At 51.5% G+C, this 17,316-nt stretch overlaps 3 protein-coding genes across 12 annotated transcripts in view; 2 read left to right on the top strand and 1 right to left on the bottom strand.

The window, feature by feature from the left end:
* The window catches only part of RETREG3 (reticulophagy regulator family member 3), a 58,008-nt gene extending 55,529 nt beyond the window's left edge, over positions 1 to 2,479 (top strand). For both annotated transcript variants that reach the window (XM_082605053.1, XM_082605052.1), the window contains exon 9: positions 321 to 2,479. In XM_082605053.1, coding sequence (XP_082461179.1) covers positions 321 to 778 — 458 coding nt within the window. In that variant the 3' untranslated portion in view covers positions 779 to 2,479. The remainder of the gene's footprint in view (positions 1 to 320) is intronic.
* Positions 2,480 to 3,423: 944 nt separating this feature from the next.
* PSMC3IP (PSMC3 interacting protein) lies at positions 3,424 to 10,643 on the top strand. 6 transcript variants are annotated; one of them, XR_014291974.1, is made up of 9 exons: positions 3,580 to 3,722; positions 3,810 to 3,910; positions 4,100 to 4,189; positions 6,951 to 7,062; positions 7,550 to 7,695; positions 7,816 to 7,869; positions 7,998 to 8,057; positions 8,141 to 8,252; positions 9,947 to 10,643. XR_014291974.1 is itself a non-coding variant. In XM_082605062.1 (8 exons), exons 1-8 carry the CDS (start codon positions 3,689 to 3,691, stop codon positions 8,195 to 8,197), a joined length of 654 nt encoding a protein of 217 aa, XP_082461188.1. In that variant the 5' UTR covers positions 3,424 to 3,688; the 3' UTR covers positions 8,198 to 8,282. The 6 variants fall into 6 exon arrangements, 5 of the variants coding, with proteins under 5 accessions (XP_082461188.1, XP_082461187.1, XP_082461184.1 ...); XM_082605062.1 differs by lacking the exon at positions 9,947 to 10,643 and having other exon boundaries at positions 3,424 to 3,722; positions 8,141 to 8,282; XM_082605060.1 differs by lacking the exon at positions 9,947 to 10,643 and having other exon boundaries at positions 3,581 to 3,722; positions 7,973 to 8,057; positions 8,141 to 8,282.
* Positions 8,416 to 16,924, bottom strand: MLX (MAX dimerization protein MLX). 4 transcript variants are annotated; one of them, XM_082605054.1, is made up of 8 exons: positions 16,645 to 16,923; positions 16,352 to 16,388; positions 15,774 to 15,863; positions 15,388 to 15,494; positions 15,034 to 15,133; positions 14,747 to 14,846; positions 14,182 to 14,383; positions 8,416 to 9,552 (listed from the first exon to the last, which is right to left on the bottom strand). In XM_082605054.1, the coding sequence occupies exons 1-8, from the start codon at positions 16,846 to 16,848 to the stop codon at positions 9,496 to 9,498; spliced, it is 897 nt and encodes a 298-aa protein (XP_082461180.1). In that variant the 5' UTR covers positions 16,849 to 16,923; the 3' UTR covers positions 8,416 to 9,495. The 4 variants fall into 4 exon arrangements, with proteins under 4 accessions (XP_082461180.1, XP_082461182.1, XP_082461181.1 ...); XM_082605056.1 differs by having other exon boundaries at positions 16,807 to 16,919; XM_082605055.1 differs by lacking the exon at positions 15,774 to 15,863 and having other exon boundaries at positions 16,645 to 16,924.
* Between the last annotated feature and the right edge of the window lie 392 nt (positions 16,925 to 17,316).

Here is a 17,316-nt window from a genome sequence, read left to right as displayed (position 1 = left end):
CCCGCTTTTCCTGTTTTCTGAGCTGTGGATCAGTGGCAGAGCAGGGGTATGGCTCCAGCCCGATGGCACTGCTGCTCTCCTAGAAATCCTCAGTCCCTTAGTGGCCTCAGATTCTCAGCTTATGGGGGACATAGCAGAGGAAGAAAGGGGGAGTTCTCTGGCCAGTAGAGGTCACAGCAGTCTATAAGTGGAGGGGGAAAGCTGACCAGTGCCAGAAATCCAGGGTGGAAACATCTGGTTACTTGGAGATGACTTGGTGGGGCTGGGGCACAGGAAGGCCAGGCAGTTGCCATGTCTCAGACACTCCTCTGTTCTCCCAGACCTAGATGGTCACAGTGATCCAGAGGAATCCTTTGCCAGAGACCTTCCAGACTTTCCTTCCATTAATGTGGATCCTGCTGGCCTGGATGATGAGGACGATACCAGCATCGGGATGCCCAGCTTGATGTACCGTTCCCCACCAGGGGCCGAGGAGCCTCAGGGCCCCCCTGCCAGCCGGGATGAGGCTGCACTGCCGGAGCTTTTGCTTGGCGCCCTGCCTGCAGGATCCAACCTCACCAGCAACCTTGCTAGCCTGGTCTCCCAGGGCATGATCCAGCTGGCCCTGTCAGGGGCCTCCCAGCCAGGCCCTGCTGGCCTACCTCCCCGGAGAACCACAAGAGGTGTCCTCCGGGCCCCCAGTTCAGACCTGGACACTGACGCTGAGGGGGATGACTTTGAACTTCTGGACCAGTCGGAGCTGAATCAGCTGGACCCTGCCAGTTCCAGGAGCCACTGAGGCAGAGGCTCCCCTTGGGGGTCATTGTGGTTTAGGTTTTTTTGCTCCCCATTCCACTTAAGGTGAAGGGGCAAGGGAGGAACCCAGGTCCCAGCCCTTGAATTATATGTGTTTGCTCAGTAGCCTGGCAGATGCTCAGAGGCCTGATGAGACAGGATACTCACTCCTGTGCTACCAGCTGGACACTGATTTCTAAGCTCAAGTCACTGAAGTGAGAATGTGCTCCCCTGAGGGACACGTCTCCATCAGGATGGTGGTATTTTTGGGGAACAAAGTAGTCAGGGGTATTGGTTCCCTTTTGAGGGGATGCTGCTGTGTGCTTCTAAGTATGGGTGCTCAGAAGCCCTCAGTGATAGATCCCTTCCTTCCTTCCTCCCTTTATCATCTCCCGAGAGCTCCAAGTCAGGCAGCTGGGAGAGTTACACTGTCATCTTCCTCTTTTGCTAAGCCATGCTTTGATTTGCCTTTTTCTAAGCAAGCTTGTCCTTTGGTTCTGCAGAGCAGGCCTGTTCCCTCTGCCCCAGCCCGTCCTCATTTCTTGAGGCCTAACCTCCAGTGCTCCAAAATATTGCTTGTGAAATTTAAGAATGTGAACATGAGGTGGGGGTGGGCCTCTTCCACATTACTTTGGGCCATGGGGTCAGCTGGCTGGGAGGGTGAGTGCCTCTATATCTCATGGTCTCACTGAATCTTTTGGAGCTGCCTGGTTATTTTTGGTGCTGCTAACCCCTGGCTCCATTTGCCTGTCAGCCTGAGCAGTGAGCAAAGCAATACCATACCATGCCCATTTCCATGTTCCTGTTCCTTCCCCTGCTCCTCCTTTGGAGAAGCAGTAATCCCACATGGGCAATGTCCGAGTAGCACTTGACAAACGGCTCAGTGGCGTTCATCCCAGGAGCCATCAGCTCTTCTTGCACCAGCTATTCTTACTCCTTGTTCAGCTCCTTGAATAATTTTGTTTTCAACTCCTTCCCAGTTTGGCAGGGCTTCTTTTAAGGATGAGCCCAGTTAGCAAGAATGTGTCTATAATCAGCAGAGACCCCTGGAAAGGGTATCTGTTCTGCCCCTAATAAAATCATGTGAGACAAAAATTTAAAAAGGTCATTAGTTCTAAACCTGTGCCTCCCCAGTCAGAGCTCAAGCTGAACTCTTCTGTCCTCTTTCCCTCTGCATTAACCCTTTGCTGATCCTCAGGGACCACTCCCCCAGCACCCCTATAGCTGGGTGAGGGATGCTGGCAGAGCCCATCTTCACGTGCTGCAGGTGGGGGTGTGGTAACATGTTTGCTCTTGGTTGATGGACAAGGTAGAGGCCAAGGAGTGAAAACAGTCAACGGTGAGAAGGGAGAAGAGCTAGGTGTCTGATTCATAGTCACTTCCCTTTGTGGAAGGTTAGGATAACGACCTCTCCCCACTTCAGTGTTCTCGAACAGACTTCGGATACCTTCTCTCTTCCCAGAGCCCAGATGTCTTACAAGTGAGCTCTGATGTGGGAAAAAACAGGAGGTGTGGGAAAGGAGTGGGACTTTGTGTGTTTGCATGAGTGTGTTTAGCTTCGGGCCTTGGGAATTGGCAAGAGGGAGGGAAGGAAGGAGAGCAAAATCTTTGGAAGGTGTTTCTTGTACCTGCGGATCCTGCTCTGAATCTCCTTAGTCCTCCACTGTGAATTGGGATGGGGATGAGGGAGGGAGGGGTGCTGGGGAATAAATCTTGTATGAGAACAGTCTTTTAAGAGACGGATGTTGAATGGTGCCTTATCCTTTGATAGGTCTTGTTAATCTGAGATGATATTAATTTGAGGGGGTGATAGCCTCAAAAGAGGAAGCCCATGTGTGAGGGACCCACCTGCCCATCCCTGTATTTCCTTGTGATGGCCAGAACAATCACCATGGTGGGAGGCTACTTCCCCTCTCCAGGAGAGCCCAGATGTGAGCAGAACCGGCACTCTTGGCTGGCCTCTAGCCCGCAGTTCCATCATTTCTAATTCTTAATACTGTCCCCTAAACGTGTGAAGACAAGCACAGGTTTCAATGGCTAATTAGATTTTAAGTAATAGAAGCTTTAAAAAGCAGCACCATGCCCCTCTGAATTGTTTGAACCTGCAACTCAACAGCTGCTCTTTGGCCTTCAGTTGACCTCAGAAACTAGAAATACTTATTTCAGGCTTTGTCCCATTGGCCGATGTGGGCAGGAATGGAAAGCACCTGCCAGGTGTTGCCATAAGATTGTCTCGGCCAAGAGGAAACTTCTACAAGCATTGTGGCTTAAGAGCAGCCCCCTCCCAACCCTACCTTCAACCACAGCATGGGCTGAGCGCCCTCTGTGTGCGAAGCCCGGTAACGGTTAGATTAAGGCAGGGTTATTCTTTCCAGGGCGCTTACCCCTTCTATTGTCTTCATAACCCCCTCCTGCAAACACCTCTTGTTGCCGTTTTACAAAAAAATGAGAAAAACCGACTGAAAGGTTTGCGCCGTGGGAGGGGACACGTCCGTAGGTAACTAGCCCTGTGACCTTGAGCAAGTCGCTTGCCCAGCGGGAGGTGATGCTGAGGTTTCTTTCCGTTCGAATACTCAGCCCAGTTCAAGGTCACGAGTGCTCAGCGGCCGCTAGAACTGGGTCCCGAAACTTCAGCGCGTGATTCCCTACAGCCCTGGTTCCGAGGGGAGTAAGGGAGAGGTTCGAAGCGCGCGCCCCGCCTCCCCGGCAGAGACCGGGACCCGGCCGGCGAGACGTGGGCGCCCGAGTTCCCGGCCGAGCTGAACTACGGTGTCCGGGAAGGGCTGCTCCGCCTCTCGCGAAGGCTTCCCTCCGCCAATCACCACTTGAGGCCAGCCCGGCCCATCGCCGGAAGGAGCCGTTGCCCCGAGCAACTTCCACTTCCGGCTTTCGGAGTTCGGTGGCGGTAAAAAACATGAGTAAAGGCCGGGCGGAAGCCGTGGCGGGAGGTAACGGCCGTGGGCGCCGGGAGACCTGGGAGGAGGGCGGGCAGGGTCGGTTGAGGGAGCCCCTCCCCGCCTCGTCTCTCTCCGTAGCCTCCGGGATCCTGCTGAGGTACCTACAGGAGCAGAACAGGCCCTACAGCGCCCAGGACGTGTTCGGGAACCTGCAGCGGGAACACGGACTGGGCAAGGCGGTGAGGACCCTCTCCTGGGATTCCTCCCCTAGGACCCCTTGAATCAGCCTGGGTTCCTCCCCTCCCGAGGCTGCCATTCTGGCCTTGGGCTTCCTAAGCCTCTTCGGGCGCTTCCCGCATCATTGGTGACATTCCCCAGCCCGGCCCGAAGTCACTCCCCCGACTTCTCCGCCCCCTCCCCTCTGCCAGGCGGTGGTGAAGGCGCTGGACCAGCTGGCCCAACAAGGCAAGATCAAAGAGAAGATGTACGGCAAGCAGAAGATATACTTTGCTGACCAGGTGAGGGCAACGCGCAGATTAGCACGTGTGTGAGAGTCCGGCATTAGGTGAATCAGTCCCTGGTATGAACTCTCTTTGGGAGAATTGACGCATCCTGTGAAATTCACCGGTCTTAGGCCAATGAAAGGGTCCCAGCCAGCCTTTAAGTCAAAGTGTGGACCCCTTTTGCTGTCATCCAAACTTCACGAGATTTCCAGACTTGAAATATGATAGAGGACAGAAGATCCTGAGTTGTTGCTATCGAGGTCCATTTATCCTTGGAAGTTCTTATTCCCAGTCATCTAGATGAGAACCACCGTCTTCCAAATTATTTTCCTTCTGTCTCCACCCCCTTCCGTAAACACATGTGACATTAACTTTGTATCTCCAGTTCAGACCCCTCCACCTGGATGCCTTTCAGGCCATTCAGAATCAATATTGCCAAAGTAGAATGCCTCATCTCTCCCCAGTGTATTCTTCTCCCTTAATGGAATCACTCTTCACCCAGGCCAGAGACTGGGGAGTCATTCTTTTTTTGTTTGTTTATTTTGGCTGCATTGGGTCTTAGTTGCGGTGGGGGGCTTAATTGCCCCCCGCCCACCCGCACGTGGGATCTTAGTTCCCTGACCAGGGATCGAACCCCCATCCCCTGCATTGGAAGGCGGATTCTTAACCACTGGACCACCAGGGAAGTCTCTGGAGTCATTCATTCATTTGTTTATTTCTGCATTGGGTCTTCATTGCTGCGTGCGGGCTTTCTCTAGTTGCGGCGAGTGGGGGCTACTCTTTGTTGCGGTGTGTGGGCTTCTCATTGCGGTGGCTTCTCGTTGTGGAGCACAGGCTCTAGGTGCGTAGACTTAAGTAGTTGTGGCTCGTGGGCTCTAGAGTGCAGGCTCAGTGGTTGTGGCGCACGGGCTTAGTTGCTCCGTGGCACGTGGGATCTTCCTGGACCAGGGATCAAACCTGTGTCCGCTGCATTGTTAGGCAGATGCTTAACCACTGCGCCACCAGGGAAGTCCCGGGGAATCACTCTTAATTTCCCTTATTTCACGTGCCTAGTCAGCCATCAAGTCCAGTTGTTTTCCTCTTCTTGAATCCATCCTCTCCTTTTTCAGCTGCCACCACTGCTCTAGTTTAGGTGCTCCTCATCTACTGCAATATCCTCCTAAGGCCTGGCCTCCTTAAACATATCTTAAACATTGCAGCCAAAATAATCTATGTACGTACAAATCTAGTCATGCCGTTTCCTTACTGAAAACTCTAGTGCTCCCTAGAACAGATAAAAGGCACTTGGAGACCTGGCCCCAGCCTGCCTCTAGCTTCTCCTGTCCCTGTTATTTCTCCATTCATCAATACTAGACCATTTAGATGTGTTTTACTCCTGTGGCCTTTGCTCATTGTCCTTCCTCTGCTCAGAGTTTTTGAGTCCCTTCTTTCTGTTCACCCGGCTAACTCTTACTCATCCCTTAGGATTTCACGCAGGCATCACCTCCAGAAACCTTCCCTGAATGCTATGAGCTAACTGCCTTCTTCGGGCACTTACCTCTTTTGAGGCATACTCTATTGTAATTGTCTTTTCACTTGTCTCCCTCACAAAACTGAAGCTGTTCTGGGGCAGACCCCATTTCTTCCTTTACTCAGTAACCCCACAGGATTTAACATCCACCGTCAAGGCTAATTATCCTAAAATAGGTTTCATTATATTACTGCTCTATTGAAGATCCCTTAAAGAAGTTGGCTTTTTTTGTTTGTTTGTTTTTCTGTAAAGGGCCAGTTAATATTTTTATGCTTTGCAGGTCAGATGGTCTCTTGTCCCAGTTACACAACTGTCACTAGTACTCAAGTCTGCCACTGTAGAGCAAAACCAGCCATGGACAATATGTAAGCAAGTGGATGTGGCTACGTTTCCATAAATTTTTTTCTAAAACATGCATCGGGCAGGATTTGGCCTGCAGGCTGTAGTTTGCTGCCTCCTGCCCTAATGGTTTACCTCACCTGAACGTAGAGTCCAAACTGCCCGGGCTGGCATTCCCATCCTTTCCATTCTGCTTCCCATCACCACTGACAAGACCCCACTGAGCCCCAGCACAGGCCTTTTCTAGCTGCTGGTCTCATGGGAGGGGTTCCTCAGACTTCACTGGTATCCTTTATCTAAATACCTCCCACCACGCCTCTTCACCTGTCCAGATTCTTCCTATTGTGGAAACCCATAATTAGGTATCATCACCTTGAGGAGGATGTTCCTTTACTCCTTCAGCCCAGTGAGTGGTTTTGCCAGTAACCTGAAAGATATTTCTCTCCTATTATTCAGTATCCTGCACCTCAAAACCCCTTGAGGACAAGTATCAGGTTTCAACTTGTTCTTTTACAGCTTTTTGAGTGGCCTGGTACTAAACTGAATGACTGCTCAAAAGTACCCTCTCAGGGCTTCCCTGGTGGCGCAGTGGTTGAGAGTCCGCCTGCCGATGCAGGGGACACGGGTTCGTGCCCCGATCCGGGAAGGTCCCACATGCCGCGGAGCGGCTGGGCCCGTGAGCCATGGCCGCTGAGCCTGCGCGTCCGGAGCCTGTGCTCCGCAATGGGAGAGGCCACAACAGTGAGAGGCCCGCGTATCGCAAAAAAAAAAAAAAAAAAAAAAAAGTACCCTCTCACTGTCTTTCCAGGCCCTCTGGAGGGCTGGGGAGTACCAGATTCTCGTGTATGAATGTTGCCTCCCCAAATGTGGGTTCCCTTCTTGTTTCTCCCATCAGCCTGCTTCTATTTGTCCTTTTGTCTCTGGCAGGAACAATTTGACATGGTCAGTGATGCTGACCTCCAAGTCCTGGATGCCAAAATCGTGGCCCTGACTGCTAAGGTGCAGAGCTTGCAGCAGAGCTGCCGCCACATGGAGGCTGGTAGGACCGGGCAAGCCCCAGAAGGTACCCCTAGTGTCAGGGTCAGTCTGAGGTCAGGAATTACCAAGTGAAGGGTTTGTTGACTGCAGTGTTGTCTTCTTGCAGCAAAGATCCCTTTGCTGGGCTGTCATAGGCATTACCTTAAAATCAATGTCTAACAACTAATGGCTTTTGAAGACAAGTGGGCAAGACAGGCATTTGCCTTCCCTACTGTGAGTACCAGTATACGGTTCCCACACTTCCCTTTACTCCGCTGCTTTAACTGACTACAGCTAACAGTCTACTCAGACTCATTCCCCTCAACTATTTGTAGATGGGGAAGGAAAGAAAACTAGAATAAACTGACAATTCTGTAAGCCTTAATCTCTCGAGGATTTCCAGAATATGGGACCCATTCTGGACCCTGTGTATAGAGCCCAGAGCAAGGTGGAGGCCTGGTCTCCTACCTCAGGGTAGCCAGTGACCTCTCCGGGGGATGTGGTTTTAGAGCTGAAGGAGTTAACTAGTGCCCTGACCACACCGGAGATGCAGAAAGAGATCCAGGAGTTAAAGAAGGAATGTGCTGGCTACACAGAGAGACTGAAGAACATCAAAGCTGCCACCAACCACGTGACTCCAGAAGAGAAAGAGCAGGTGGGTGGGGAGGGAGTGGGGAGCAGGGAGGGCTGCCTGTGCAGGTTCAAAGTGAGGAGGGTTGGCCCCAGCGGCTGCTGTGGGGCTGAGGGGGTCAGAGGAACCTGTTTCCCCGTCTAGGTGTACAGAGCGAGGCAGAGGTACTGCAAGGAGTGGAGGAAGCGCAAGAGGATGGTAAGTGCGGGGGAACTCCCGGCAGGCCCTGGACAGCGGCAGCCACCGGGGCCGCCCTGTATCAGGGACCTGTCAGGCATGCCGGGTACTGCCCATCTGAAAGGGGGCGGGGTTTTATTTCTTGTCAGGCAACAGAGCTGTTTGATGCAATCCTTGAAGGATACCCCAAGAGCAAGAAGCAGTTTTTTGTAAGTGGTGTTCTCCCTTCCTTGCTTCTCTGGGGCCTGCGTCCAGGGAGGTCTCATTCACTTGTCTTGCTGCCCGCCCCCAGGAGGAAGTTGGGATAGAGACAGATGAAGATTACAACCTCAAGCTCCCAGATCCCTGAGGACCCCCCGGCAGGCCTGGGAAGAGAGATGTCCTGGACTGGCTGCCTTGTTTAGGTCGGCTTTTTTGTTGTTCCTGCTGCTGTCCACTTTTGGGCACACACCAAAGGTACTGGGTGGAGCACTGGTGGCCCAGAGAGGATGGTTTCACTCATTTCATCATCCATGTTTTGACTGCCTGAACTTAACAGTTAGTTAGATGGGGAACAATGCAAAAGGAAAGCATTTGGCAATATTTATTGTAATATAATTTGATATAAAAATATTTAATTTCCTCTGGATAATCAAACCTCCCAGATATCAAACCTGAGGAAGGCCAAAGAGAGCCTGGGGGACAAGAGCAGAGAGAGGCTACTATGCACAGCGTTCAAGGAGCCCAGGGCCTCACCCGGGACTCTGTGGGGCTTTCCACTCCGGGAGACCTTTAGAAAGTCTTCTCTACCCACCGTCACCCCACCCCAAGTCCTGGGAGAAATGCAGGCAGCACTGAGATGGTAGAGACCCAGATACACTTGACAGAAAGCCTGGGAGTGGTCTTGAGGCCAATATTCCAAAATTGTAACTTTAGCAAAATTGCATTGTTGGTGTTCAGAAAAATTAAAAAATTTAATATGTAGTGTTGCGTTATATTTGACTTTGCTGTGCAGTGCTACTGCCTGTGGGGACACAGAGGGCAGGAGTGGGTGAGGAGGTTGCTTCCCTCCACCACCCAGAGTAGGGGCAAGGGCAGGAACCTGGCAGCCCTGCCCTTAGCTGGCCAGAGAAAGCTCTGGCCTCACCTTGGGCTGACCAGGCAGCCCTAGCCTAGGCATGAGGCCACCTTTCACCTTTCATGGCTGTGAGAGTATTTTCCCTTACTCCTTTCTTCCCATCCAACTACTGCCAAAATGGCCAAACTCAGGCTAAATGTTGCCAGAGAGACCAAAACAGGCAAACAGTAGTTACCAAATATGAGCAGAAATCTGAGGCTTAGAAAAAGGGAGAGGCCAGGAGCTTTTTAGGGTTCCCAGAGCAGACCCCATCCCGAGGACTTCTATGGGGAGGGGGAAAGACTAGGTAGGTTTGAGATCTATGGTCAGTATAATAAATTAATCAAAGCTTTCATAATAACCTTCCCCCCTCCCCAGCCCCACTGAAGATGGGGCTGAGGGGGAGGGGGGAGCTGGGGAGCCAAACACTGAGGAGAAAGCAGCTGACTGGTGTGCAGTGTCACAGTCCAATCTCATAAGCCCAGTGGCTCCACGGCCACGTAGGAGACTCAAGGCCTCTTGTTGGCTGTTCTGCAGGTTCCAAGAGCTGGTCAGTAAAGCTGGTTCTTCAATTGATGTAGAACACCAATCACAATTTCCCGTAGGGTCTGGTAGGGGAAGCAGAGAAAGAGAGAGATCATGCTCAGGGAGGGCACAGAGCCGCTCAGTCATGCCTGCCTGAGCCAGGTGTACTCTTTAGAGTACAGTTAAAACAAAAAACCTGGGAAGCACTGATGTCTACAGTTTGCAAATGCCCCCAAAACAGGATGGAGTCAGTCAGGGATGGAGAGATGCATTACTATGTGATGCAAATACAAAAAAGGTTAATGGTAAACTTTAGGTGGGGGATATATGAATGTTCATTATAAAATTCTCTCAGTGCTGCAGTACGTTTACAGTGTTTCACAATAAAAATGTTGGGACATGCTTTCAGCTGAAAACATTTCCTCTAAGATCAAACAAGACAAGGATGCCCACTTTCACCACTTTTATTCAACATAGTTTTGGAAGCCCTAGCCATGGCAATCAGAGAAGAAGAAATAAAAGGAATCCAAATTGGAAAGGAAGAAATAAAATATCACTGTTTGCAGATGACACAATACTAAACATGGACAATCCTAAAGATGTCAGCAGAAAACTACTAGAGCTCAGCAATGAATTTGGTAAAGTTGCAGGGTATAAAATTAATGTACAGAAATCTCTTGCATTTAAGCATCAAAGAAAAATTAAGAAAAATATCCCATTTACCATCACATTAAAAAGAATAAAATACCTAGGAATAAACCTACCTAAGGAGGTAAAAGACCTGTACTCTGATGGAAAGTAATTGAAGATGACACAAACAGATAGAAAGATACACCATGTTCTTTGATTGGAAGAATCAATATTGTTATAACGACCATACTACCCAAGGCAATCTACAGATTCATTGCAGTCCCTGTCAAAATACCAATGGCATTTTTCACAGAACTAGAACAAATAATTTTAAAATTTGTATGGAAAGACAAAGAACCCGAATAGGCAAAATAATCTTGAGAAAGAAGAACAGAGCTGGAGGTATCATGCTCCCTGGCTTCAGGCTATACTACAAAGCTACAGTAATCAAAACAGTATGGTGGGCTTCCCCGGCGGCACAGTGGTTAAGAATCTGCCTGCCAATGCAGGGGACACGGGTTTGATCCCTGGTCCAGGAAGAACCCACATGCCGTGGAGCAACTAAGCCCATGTGCCACAACTACTGAGCCTGCGCTCTAGAGCCCACGAGCCACAACTACTGAGCCTGCGTGCCACAACTACTGAAGCCTGCGCGCCTAGAGCCCGTGCTCCACAACAAGAGAAGCCACCGCAATGAGAAGCCCATGCACTGCAATGAAGAGTAGCCCCCACTCACCGCAACTAGAGAAAGCCTGTGCGCAGCAACAAAGACCCAAAGCAGCCAAAAATAAACAAACAAACAAAAAAACAGTATGGTACTGGCACAAAAACACATATATCAATGGAACAGAATATAGAGCTCAGAAATAAACCCACACACTCATGGTCAATTCATCTACAACAAAGGAGCCAAGAAAATACAATGGAGAAAAAACAGCCTGTTCAGTAAGTGGTGCTGGGAAAACTGTACAGCTACATGTAAAAGAATGAAATTAGACCATTTTCTCACACCATATACAAAAGTAAAATAGATTAAAGATCTAAATGTAAGACTGGATACTATAAAACTCCTAAAGGGAAACATATGCAGAATACTCATAAACTGCAGCAATATTTTTTGGATCCATCTAAAGGAAATAAAAGTGAAAATAAACAAATGGGACCTAATTAAACTTAAAAGCTTTTGCACTGCAAAGGAAACCATTGACGAAAGGACAATCTACTGAATAGGAGAAAATATTGGCAAATGATGTAACTGATAAGGGGTTAATATCCAACGTATATAAACAGCTCATACAACTCAGCAACAAAAAAATAACCAAGGAATTCCCTGGCAGTCCAGTGGTTAGGACTTGGCACTTTCACTGCTGTGGCCTGGGTTCTATCCCTGGTTGGGGAACTTAAGATCCTGCAAGCCACATGGTGTGCCCAAAAAACAAAAAACAACCCGATTAAAAAATGAGCAGGGGGCTTCCCTGGTGGCGCAGTGGTTGAGAGTCCGCCTGCCGATGCAGGGGACACGGGTTCGTGCCCCGGTCCGGGAAGATCCCACATGCCATGGAGCGGCTGGGCCCATGAGCCATGGCCACTGAGCCTGCACGTCCGGAGCCTGTGCTCCGCAATGGGAGAGGCCACAACAGTGAAAGACCCGCGTACCGCAAAAAAAAAAAAAAGGGCAGACATGGGGCAACTAAGCCCGTGTGCCACAACTACTGAAGCCTGGGCGCCTAGAGCCCGTGCTCTGCAACGAGAAGCCACCGCAATGAGAGGCCCACGCACAGCAACAAAGAGCAGCTCCGCTATCCGCAACTAGAGAAACCCCGCGAGCAATAACGAAGACCCAACACAGCCAAAAATAAATAAAATAAAATAAATTTTTTAAAAAAAGGGCAGAACTGAATAGACATTTTTCCAAAGAGGAAATGCAGATGGCCAACAGGCACATGAAAAGATGCTCAACATCGCGAATCATCAGAGAAATGCAAATCAAAACCACAATGAGGGACTTCCCTGATGGTCCAGTGGTTAAGAGTCCACCTTCCAATGCAGAGGACGCGGGTAAGATCTGGTCGGGGAACTAAGATCCCACATGCCACAGGGCAACTAAGCCCAAGCGCCACAACTGCTGAGCCCGTGAGCTTGAGCCCATGCACTGCAATGAAGAAGAACCCGCATGCCGCAATGGACCCAGCGCAGCCAGAAAAAAAAAAAAAACCCACAATGAGGTATCACCTCACATCTGTGAGAATGGCGATCATCAAAAAGAACACAAATAACAAATGCTGGTGGGGATGTGGAGGAAAGGGGACCCTCGCACCCTGTTGGTGGGAATGTAAACTGGTGCAGCCACTGTGGAAAACAGTATGGAGGTTTCTCAAAAAACTAAAAACAGAACTACCATATGATCTAGCAATTCCACTCCCGGGTATATATCCAAAAAAAAAACAGACATACTAATTCGAAAAGATATACGCAACCCCAGTGTTCCAGCAGCATTATTTACAACTGCCAAGATACGGAAGCAACCTAAGCATCCACCAACAGGTGAATGGATAAAGAAAATGTGGTGTATATATATACAATGTAATATTACTCAGCCATAAAAGAAAGAATGAAATAATGCCATTTGAAGCAACATGGATGGACCTAGAGATTATCATACTAAGCAAAGTAGATCAGAAAGAGAAAAACAAATACCATATGGTATCACTTATATGTGGAATCTAAGTATGACACAAATCAACATCTCTACGAAACAGAAACAGACTCACAGACACAGAGAACAGCCTTGAGGCTGCGGGGGTGGGGGAGGTAGGGAAGGGAAGGGGTGGGACTTTGGGATTAGCAAAGGCAAACTTCTGTATATAGGATGGATGCATAAACAACAAGGTCCCACTGTAGAGCACAGGGAACTATATTTAATATCTTGTGACAAACCATAATGGAAAAGAATATGAAAAAGAATATACGTATAACTGAGTCACCTTCCTGTACAGCAGAAATTAACACAACATTGTAAATCAACTGTACTTTAATAAAATTTTTTAAAGTACCAAAAAAACCCTGCAAAAAACCAAGATGGTGTGTACACACACACACACACACACACACACACACACACACACACACACACACACACACACACACACACACACACACACACACACACACACACACACACACACACGAATACTCCTCAGCCAAAAAGAAAAACGAAATTCTACCATCTGCAGCAACATGGATGGACTTGGAGGGCATTATGCTAAGCGAAATAAGTCAGAGAAAGATTCCACATATAAGTGTATGACATTACTTATATGTGGAATCTAAAAAAATACAACAAACTAGTGAATGTAACAAAAAAGCAGCAGACTCACAGATACGGAGAACAAGCTAGTGGTTACCAGTGGGGGGTGGGGCTGAGTGGCAGTATTGGGGTGGGGGAGTGGGAGGTACAAACTACTGGGTGTAAGGCTGCAAGGAGGTATTGTACAACATGGGGAATGCAGCCAATGTTTTTTGTAATAAGTGTAAATGGAGTGTAACTTTTAAAAATTACATTTAAAAAAATGTTGGGAAGCAAAAAAGTGAGAATCTCAGATACAAGTCAAGCCTCAGAAAAAGCAACCAGGCCTCAAAAATTGAAGACTCAGTGCAACCATTAACACACTCTCCATTACAAATAATAATCAGAAACCCCATGGAAAGCTACTTTAGTGGGCCTGGGGGCGGCGGCCAGGAATCTTTCCAAAAACCCCAAGTAAGTCTGCTGCAAGTGATCGGGGCTTACTTGCTGGGCGGCCGAGGAGGAGTGCCTGAGGCTGCCATTACTTGCCACTTTGTGAGCGAAACAAAGGCCAAGAGCTAGGCCTTGCATTAGTGAGTACTCAAATCCTTGCCAAATGAAACCTTAACAGGAAAAACTGGGCTAGAAGGCAAAGGGGGAAACAAGAATACTGAAAGTTGTAGAAATATCCTCAAGAAACCTAAAACCTGCTACCCTGTCTCTCTGAACAAACAATGGCTTGGGCCACTGTGCCTGAGGGAAGACCCCCAACCCCATGTCCACTGCTGCCCCATACCTGAGGCTTACAGTGCTCCTCAATCCAGCTGAAGACACAGGCCGACAGCTCCTGGAAGCTGGCCACGGAGATAGAGGCATTGAAGGACTGGAAGAGGGAGTCCATGATGCCTTGAAACACGTTGAACTTCACCTGGTCAGAGACCTGGTCCTCCCCCTCACGGGGGTTGTCCTGGTGTGCCTTCACGATCTGCTCATAGTTCCTGAAAGCGAACAGGCCAGGGCTAAGGGGAGCAGCTCCACCGGCCCAGGAAGAATAATAGCGCTACCCGACGTACTCCCCTGGGAAGGAGATTCCCGGAGAGCCTTGGGGAGGTATTCAACATCAGCTAGATACTGCTTCGAGGTCAGAAGTGGTGACCCACCCTCTCCGGCCTTCCCTTCATTAATCCCACAGGCGTTTCCAGAGTATCCGCTACAGTTGGGATAGAGCCCTGCCTACCACATGAGAGTGAGAATATTATCTGATGTGGCCTTTGAACAAATGGAAGGGCGTGAACTGAAGAGGCCTCAGAGTCCCCTCAGAACCAGAGGCCCTGGTTCCCCCAGCCCAGCGCCCCCCTTACACTTTCATGATCTTTAGGGCCATGACGTCCTTGCGTAGCGTGGATACCTCCTCCTCCTGCTTTTTCTTCTCCTTGTGCAAAAACTGGATGTAGTCAATGGCTGGAGTGGGGGAGGGAAGAGGGCGTGGGCACAACCAGAAGGACCAGGCTGATTGTGTCTCCCCTTCCCCCAGACCCCACCTCTCCTGTTACAACCACCCCACCAGGGCCGGGCCAAAAGCGGCTCTGAGGCGCTAGCCTTCACAGCCCCCTTGGCTCCAGGCCCTCCGGTGCTCTCCTGGCCATACTCTTCTGCAGAACGATGGCCTTGCTGAGCTTCTGGGAGCCAATGGAGAAGTCCTGCTGCTGACAGGTGGGGACGATGGTCTGCAGGTCGTCATAGCCTCTCTGTGGAGAGAGCAGGGGACACGGGTTCCTTAACTGAGGGGTTAAGGCAAATGGGCACAAAGTTTTCCTTCCATGATACCAAGTTCCATGCTCACTCACTCAAAGGGAGTGGGAAGGAGGGAGAAGTTCATGTCCAGGGCCTAGACTAGCTGCCCCCAAGCCTGCTTGGGACTGCCTGACGGGGTCAAGGCAGAGTGGATCTGAAGTGTGCAGCGCCCTCCTGCGCTGGCTGAGGCGCAGGCCTCCCCAATCACCTTGATGGCATCCCTCCTCTTCTGCTCAGCCTGAGTGTGTGCTCGCCGCCGCCGGTCCTTGTAGGACTCCTTGTAGGATTCCTGGTGGTAATCGCTGTCCTCGTCATCTACGCTCAGAGTTGGGGGCAGGAAGAGGTCATTCTGGGGCCCAGTGGGGCCCATCTAGCCCGCTTTTCCCCAGCGGGGAAGAAGAACCTGGTGCCCAGAGATGGCAGGTAGCTACAAGAACCTAATATCCCAGATGAGGTGAGAGGTGGCGCGATACCCTGCTTCTAGCACTAGGGTTCCAGCGCCTCCACGTGGATGGCTGGAGCTGCCCTGTCTAGAAGAGATACTAAGATGAAGGCCCATCCGGTTCCCCGGAGTGGGGGGACGCTGCTGCCTACCTGTGTTGGGGACAGAAGAGGCACTGGTGGAACCGATGCTGTTAGCCCTGGACACTACACTCCCCTTGCGGGTGCTTTCTACAAAGAGCCCTGGAAAAGAGAGGCCCCAGTCACTAAGGGGTGGGACAGAGGGAGGGGCCCTGCTAGGCCCTCAGACACCTGTGGGCATAATGGCTTCCTGGGCCGTAAATACTGACCTCTCCCCTTCAACCCAAAAGCCAGCCATACTGGGCCACCCACTTCCTGTCGTGCCATTCCGCAGTGCTCCTGTCCCTAGTGGCTACACCGCTCCACAGGCCTGCAGTGATACCTCCTGGCTCACAAAGTGGCATCTGGGCGTGATGATGGTGAGTGACCAGCTGTCACTACTTCTATCACGTCCCTGCTCCAGGACATAGGGAACTAGGTGTCACCCTCGGATGCTTCCTGCCCCGTCCTCCAGCTCCTCCTCCCTCGCTGCTCAGGCCCGCTCAGCTCAAGTGGACTGTGCTCAGGTGTGGCTGGCAAGGCCACTTAAATCTATAGGGCTGAAATGGGAGTGTCCCTCCAGAGCTGAAGACGGTGGGGGATGCACTCACCGGGGTCCAGGCTGTTGTCGCTGTACGCATACTCGACCTGCGGCACCGAGCAAGGGAGAAGCCCGTCAGACCTCCGCCCCTGCGCGCGTGCACACACGTACACACACACACACACACACACAGCCACCCACCCCTGGGGTGCGCGGGCAGCCGCAGGATTCCCCCAGAGCCAAGAGTGGCTAGGCCGCGGGAGCGCCGCCCCTCGGCAGGACCCCGTCCGCCCACTCCACACCCCCAGCCCTCCAGCCCCGTCCCCTCACACCCGCGCGCACACGCCTCAGTTGTCTTCCCACCTTGGCACACGCGGGGTGAGAGCTGTCTTCTCTGCAGCCCCGGGGCCCGGAGAGCGGGGGCAGCTCTGGGGACTTCAGGGAGTCCCCTCGTCTTCCGGACCCCCTACGTGCACGAGCCCGACCCGCCCTCCCCTCGCCGGCGTGCGCGCCCACGGGGCTTGCCTTGACCCAGGGGTCCTCCGGAGAGGCGCCCGGCTCCGTCATCTCCGACCCACCGAACCGGAACCCTGCCCGCGGGCTGGCCCCCTGCGGCGAGAAAGCGGCGAGGCGCGCCCACGTGACCCAAACCCACCAACCCGCGGCCCGGGGGCGGGGGCGGGGCGGCTGCGCATGCGCGAATCGAAGAACACCGCCCCCCCGCCCCCCCCCCCACACCCGCCGCGGCCGGTGGAGACCGGGAATCCGGTTTGGTGTCGGGGTTGACACCGGCGGTCTTGGGGCCGTCCTACCCGCCCGTCCCTGCCCTTCCTCAGGGCAGGCGTCCCAGCCGCCGCGACATGAAGCACATTCGGTGAAAAGGGGTCCCCGCAAAAGGCTTGTCCGCAGTGTCGCAGAGAGTTGCGCGCACGCGCACTGCCGAGGCCAGCCGGCTCCCGAGGACCGGGACGAGTTTCCCGGACCTGCAGTCTTGGCCACCTCGTCCGACCCCTCCGGGGTGCAACCTCTGTGAGG

This window comes from Mesoplodon mirus (assembly GCF_964341445.2).
Source record: "Mesoplodon mirus genome assembly, chromosome: 18".
NCBI lineage: Eukaryota > Metazoa > Chordata > Mammalia > Artiodactyla > Ziphiidae > Mesoplodon > Mesoplodon mirus.
Note: the sequence above shows the minus strand (reverse complement) of the source record. Positions and strands in the feature narration are given on the sequence as shown.

What these genes read in the sequence shown, in the direction of transcription:
- PSMC3IP (XM_082605061.1), top strand. Translation starts at nt 3,689, where the DNA reads ATGAGTAAAGGCCGGGCGGAAGCCGTGGCGGGAG. An exon ending in AGATATACTTTGCTGACCAG is followed by an intron (nt 4,190 to 6,950) that starts GTGAGGGCAACG and finishes TGTCTCTGGCAG; the next exon opens with GAACAATTTGACATGGTCAG. An exon ending in CTGCCGCCACATGGAGGCTG is followed by an intron (nt 7,063 to 7,549) that starts GTAGGACCGGGC and finishes ATGTGGTTTTAG; the next exon opens with AGCTGAAGGAGTTAACTAGT.
- MLX (XM_082605054.1), bottom strand. Translation starts at nt 16,848, where the DNA reads ATGACGGAGCCGGGCGCCTCTCCGGAGGACCCCTGGGTCAAGGCAAGC. An exon ending in CTCTTCTGTCCCCAACACAG is followed by an intron (nt 15,495 to 15,773) that starts GTAGGCAGCAGC and finishes CTCTGAGCGTAG; the next exon opens with ATGACGAGGACAGCGATTAC. An exon ending in AGGAGCACTGTAAGCCTCAG is followed by an intron (nt 9,553 to 14,181) that starts GTATGGGGCAGC and finishes TTCCCCTACCAG; the next exon opens with ACCCTACGGGAAATTGTGAT.